At 42.8% G+C, this 6,071-nt stretch overlaps 1 protein-coding gene across 1 annotated transcript in view; it reads right to left on the bottom strand.

The window, feature by feature from the left end:
- Positions 1-3,449, bottom strand: part of LOC103758588 (protocadherin Fat 4) — a 37,131-nt gene extending 33,682 nt beyond the window's left edge. Inside the window, exons 1-2 of the mRNA XM_018077478.3 lie at positions 3,380-3,449; positions 1,903-1,974 (exon numbers count right to left, since the gene is read on the bottom strand). Coding sequence (XP_017932967.2) covers positions 1,903-1,974; positions 3,380-3,449 — 142 coding nt within the window. The remainder of the gene's footprint in view (positions 1-1,902; positions 1,975-3,379) is intronic.
- Between the last annotated feature and the right edge of the window lie 2,622 nt (positions 3,450-6,071).

Raw genomic sequence — 6,071 nt, forward strand, 5'->3', positions numbered from 1 at the left:
ACAACACAAACACAAAACTCTGCAACCTTTGAATCAGTTTTTATGTGATTTTCTACAACCACACATTTAGGAACTGATCTCTTGAAAATACGAAGACTTGTTATCTGCAATTATCAGGATTCCTGTTAGACTGACTCATTTCAGTAGTGAGTGCATTACTTGCTTGGTTAAACACCAAATCTGTGTCTGAAATGTATCTTTTTAAACCATCCAGTGTGGTGCTACTGGCAATTTTACTAAATAAAGCTCCCTCACTCATGTGATCAACATATTTGTGTTTATGAAACCACACTTAGCTTCTCATGGAACACATTACCTGTACTGCAAACCCATAATCCCCTCTCCCCTCTAAAATCTTTCTTGAACACCCCAGATGTTTTCCATGATCTTCAGGAAACTTGCTAGCTGTGTTTCTTTCTTACTCCACTGGCTTTGTCCTCCATCACTACTAATTTAGGCTGGCAAGCCCTTTCTGTACCAGTTCCATCTCTAATCTCCACATAGAGTCTTGTGCTCTTGGTCTCCAAGTGCCTAAGGAGTATGAGCTTGTCTTCTTCACCAGCAGGGAGTGTCTGGAATACTGGCAGCTACCAAAGACACTGGACTTTTAACTGTGTGTGAGAGGAAAGTCCAGTGAGCTGACAGTGAGCACAGAACCCCAGGGCTGTGTCTCAGGGGCCCAGCGTTGGGTGGTGTCACACTACTGTGCTGAAAACGCTGGAAGAAAACATTCCAGGAAAACAAAATCCCTCTCTGCTTGACAGGCTGTCTGAGCTGGATACACTCAGATAAGTAAAGCAGCTGCCTAGGAAACGGTGTGTCCTGCAGCAGAGAGAGCCAACAAAAGGAAGTACTGGGAAAAATGGAAGGTGGTTCTCCCTCTGGATTATTCACAGGCATGTCAGCAGGTTCACTCACACATACAGTGCCCACTAAGGGCCAGAGTTATTGCTCCCTGCTTAAAAATTAAATGGAATCAGGGTGAAAGGTAATTCTTTTCCTTTCTCTCCCCATTCAAGAGTCAGACACAGCAGCTACACTCTGACAGCTTCATCAGTGACTGGAAAAAAAACACTGCTCTGGATTGTTCAGCTTGGAAAAGAGAAGGCTTCAGGGGGACCTAATTGCAGCCTTCCAGGACTAAAGGGAGCCTCCAAGAAACATGGAGATGGACTTTGACAAGAGCATGGAGTGACAGGACAAGGGGAAATGGCTCCAAACTGAAAGAGATATTAGATATCAGGAAAAAGTTCTTTACTCTGAGGGTGGTGATGCCCTGGCACAGGTTGCCCAGAGAAGCTGTGGCTGCCCCATCCCTGGAAGTGCTCAAGGCCAGGTTGGATGGAGCCTTGAGCAACCTGGTCTAGTGGAAGTTGCCCCTGCCCATGGCAGGGGGTTGGAACTGGGTGAGCTTTAAGGTCCCTTCCAACCCAAACCATTCTATGACTCTGATCTTTCTGAAAGCCAGAAGAAATGCAGATTGCCTGTGGACAGTCAGCATGGGCCTGCAGCATGATGCCATGAGATCCTAAGGGTTATGACATATCCCAAAGGGAAGCTTTGGCCATAACTTAATGCTTTGCCTTGTATATCCATTAGGGACATCAAATCCTGACTGGATAAGGTGAACTGAGAACATTTTCTGTACTTGTTTCCTTTCCCATTGCCTGCTCTGTCTGTTCAGACAACAAGATGCCTGGATCAGGGAATTTAGGGTTTGATATTTATTTATTCTACTAAGCAGTAGGTCCATAGGTAGCTGCTGCATCCAGCCACGAAGACTGTTGTAAATCAATGAATAATACAGATTCATTTTAAAATACACTGTCTATGTGAAGCATTAAAGTACTATAAGCATTTGGGAGCAGATCAGACAATTCTAGGCTGGAATCCTGATTTTACCTGTGTATCCATCCACAAAGCCTGTCAGCTCAAGCGTGGCGGGTGGCACATCACAGTTTATAGTTGTGGTTTCTAAAAAGAAACACGAAAGTCACGTACAAAGAACACAGAGATAGTACAAGGCCAAAAAGCTTATGCTCTGTAAAACCAGATGCACACAAGACTTCAAATTAAGCTCAAAGACATTTATCATAAACCTTGAAGGGTTTAAAACAACACATTGCATGGTGTAAGCAAATATTGGTGGCTTGGACCCAATCTAAGCCTGCCAAGAGTGAGTCACTGCTCATTACTGTCCTACTGAAACATTTGTGGAAATCGTAATCGAAACTGCTTCTGTACCTTGGTCTTGTAAATGTTTTCTGCTCCCAAGAAAACTGTCAACACAAAGCTACTCCCCACAGAAAACTTAGCTCAGGGTAAAGGCACGTTGACAGATTTACCTTAAATTTCCTCTCCTTAAACTTTCAGAGAAGGTGGCACTTTGGGGATACAGGTTTTTCATGAGAAGTTGCTTTTTTAAGTGGTTAATTGTACCTCAGACACCTCTCTCTACATCTTCTCTGTGTGATGAAAGTGAGACTTTTTTTTGTACAGGTGCAAACTATAAACACAGAAATCCAGGAATCTGCCAGATTTTTTTCCCCTCCCCTGACTAGAATTCATTTTTGTGGTTTTAAGAATGTTCCCACTCTTCTCCTTGCCATCCTTCCCATAGATTCAAAGGGACAGGTGGTAAACAAACAGTGGGTTCTTTTTGCCTGGCTGGGTGGATCCCTTCATGTCTGTATCACTCTACAGGATTTCATTTAAAATGAGCAGTGGACAGATTTCTACAGAAGGAACTGAATAAAACCCCAGAGGATATTTCTACAGTCAGCAGCTGTATGGGTCTAATGCTGGTTATGGGTCTAATTCACTGCCTCCATCTCTGAGTGTTGAAAAACCTGGGCTCTGGACTAGTGAAAAAGATCAAAAAATTGGCAGTTTTCACTTTCTGGAAGCCTCAATACAATAAAGAAAACTTTTAATGGAGTTCCTCACCACTACAAATATCACGTGTAACAATGGTAAATACTCCAACCTGATTTAGCAGAACAGCAACAGCATGGAATTTAACTGATCCCAACTTCAAAACTATCCATCCTCAGGCTCAACTTCAGCCTAAGAATTTTTTCTAAGGTCTGATGCAAATATATATAAAATAACGATATAAAATAATAATATAAAATAACCAAACCCCCAAAAGTTCAAAGAAAATAAGAGCATGGTTTTCAGTTTGTCAGCACTGAGCTCCTGAAAGCCCCCAGACCACTTCCCTGGGCACCAAGATGGCTTGTTTAGATGTTAGTTTATCAAGCAACAAATCAACGTGTCTCAGACTTCTAGGACTGTGATTTGTATGGATTTAATACATTTAATTTTGTTCCATTTCAATAAAAGCAGTAAAATGCTCACGAAGTATAAGAGTACTTACTTTGTGCCTCAAGACAGGTGAAGGTAACCCAGCTGACCAAAGCAAAAACCAGAGCTCTAGAAAGCGCCATGAGCACTGCAGAAAAAAATCTCCTCCTGAAGGCAAAACCAGGTGGTTGTTTCTCACACAGAAAACCTGTAAAGAATCATCTCATTTGCCATATCATATGTTAGTTATTTCCTTAACAAACGCTTCACTGACAGCAAAGGGAAAGACTGGAATAAGCCTTCGAGAGCAATCCACCAACTATATAATGTGCTTATCATTTTCAGCTTGGCAGATCAAAGTCCTTTTGGGCAATAAAATAAACCAATAAGGAAACGGGACATTTTGTGCTGTAACACAAAAAGTGGCTAGTGTATTTTTATTCTAACGTTTGAAACAGAGATGAGAATAAATCAGCAAACATCCTGGTCAACATGAGAGAAACGCACATTTTCCCTGGGAAAGAAAACCAGCATTGCCCCTTTTGATCTCATAATGATGGCAGAGTATCTTCACTCTGTTCCAAAAGGAATAAATACAGAATTCCTGCTGTGAAAATAGTAGTTACTATTTCATGGGAGGAAAGCAGACACCTCTGAAGTGTGCCCTAGTATTTTACAGGTAGTGTTAAAACATTTTACTTCGATGTACCCAAAAGCAACCGACATTTTAAGCTTGTAGAGGACTTTCAAAGGCTACAAATGATTGAAACAAACTCCATGATGAGATGTATCATTTGTAGGTAAATACACCTTCAACTAGAAGGAGAAGCTGATTACACAGCAAGGAAACTGCTGCCACACCAAGTCTTATCATGTTTGTGCCACATTTTGTCACTGTGGTTACTGAAGTAATTACTGGAGGTTGAACGAGAACACAAAATACAATAAAACTGCACATAACAACTAAAAATAAAATTATCATTGTGTCCTAGCCTTGAATTATTGAAATGTGGGAACAATTCAAGAAGAAGCAATTAAAAAATTTTTAAAAGAAGTTCAACATGGGCACAGTGTCTTTTGAACAAAGGCCCCATCCAGCCATGATTGTCCATTTGGTGGTGTCAGTACTAGTTAATTTTCCTTCCTGGCCTGATCATTCCCTGTGTCCATGATGGTCAGGCCTTAGCAAGTTTATGTGGAATAGTACAGAAGGCAGGCCTGTGCACAAAATGCCTCCTGGGAAGAAGAAAGAGCCCTGATCTCATTCCCCAAACAGCACCACACCCCTTTGGGCCATCACAGCCAGGTCAGAGCCTGCATAAGCTGGCATTTGTACCAACAGGTTCTTCTAGCAACCAACCCCCTTGACCACTGGCAATGTCCATGTGCTGGAAAGTCTTAATCCACTAATGAAGATCTACTTTTTGGATATTCCAAGTGAGAGCAAAGGCAACGCAGCCTCAACAGCCTCCGGGGCCTCCCGGAGCGCTGGAAGCTCAGAGATGGGAAGGCCTGGGACCTCAGGGGATAAAACTCCAGAAAGATCCCCCATGGGGTTATCTGTGGGGGAGCAGCCTAGAAGCTGAAGGAGGAAGGTCACTCCTGTGCATAAACTCAGTGCAAGACTAGATACAAATTTAAAGTTCCCCCCCAGGCAGGTGTAGAAGGGGAACCGCTGCTCGGGTGCAGCACAACACTGTTACCCCGCTCTCTAGAAGCTGTTTCGCTGGGAGGGTCTCAGTCCAAGGCAAGAGCAGCACTTGCCATCAAATTAACATTCCAAGCCTGTGTGATTCCCAAAGTAGAGGAGTGCTGGGTGACTGTCACCTGCTGTAGCCTTCCAGCTGCTGATGGTTCCCTCAGCCTCCACCACCCTGATGCTCAAAGACAGAACCTCAGGGACACAGCAATTCTGGGCAGTCACTTGGCCTCGAGCCTGGAAAAGCCTTTGGCTGGTTTTATTTATAGATATAACCAGGAGGGGACTCAGCAGTAAATCTGTAACAAATAAATTTAACATGAGTGAAGCCTTCTTCACCTCCTAAAAGATGGACTCGGTCTTGGAGGTCTTTTCCAACCTGAATGATTTCATAATTATTAAGAAATAAAGAAAAAAAACTTCACATAATGGCTCAAGCACCTGATGCACAGGAGCAGTTTCCCAACCCCCCATACAGGTACACTCAGCAAGAACAGGAAACAATGACTTTTAAAAAACTGATTCCCTTCTGGCAAAGAGAAGTGTGTTCTCAGTCACATCAAAACCACCCACGCTGTTCACACACTGGGGCAACCATATGTCCACATTTCTCCAAAACACATCTTTTGGACTCATGGCTGCATTCAAAATTCTGTCCCTTTCTCCAAGATCTCTAGGCATCCAGGGAACAGGCACAGCTCCAGAGGGCAGGGAGATAGTTTATACCCACGTGGGATAGCAGGATGGACATTGCAGCCTTCCCAATACACCCCCTGCACATGTACAGGGCACCCACGTAGCAATTTCTAGAAACAGAATCACGGCAAATAATAATATTCATGGATTTAACAGACTGTTTAAACGGTGCAATCTGCACTGTGGCAGTGCAAGGCAGTGTTAAACATGTTTTTTTAAACATAGCTTAGTTTAATATTTTGCATACTTGGGTCACTTGGAGGGCAGCTCACTCATGAATTTTTAATCCGGCTTCAAAACTCGATGTAGATAAAAATTCTTTTAAGTTCATGTAGCTTTGGAGCAGCTTTGCATTTAATGATATCCTGTT

Source organism: Manacus vitellinus, unplaced genomic scaffold, assembly GCF_001715985.3.
Source record: "Manacus vitellinus isolate BGI_N305 unplaced genomic scaffold, ASM171598v3 scaffold_38_pilon, whole genome shotgun sequence".
In the NCBI taxonomy this organism is placed as follows: domain Eukaryota; kingdom Metazoa; phylum Chordata; class Aves; order Passeriformes; family Pipridae; genus Manacus; species Manacus vitellinus.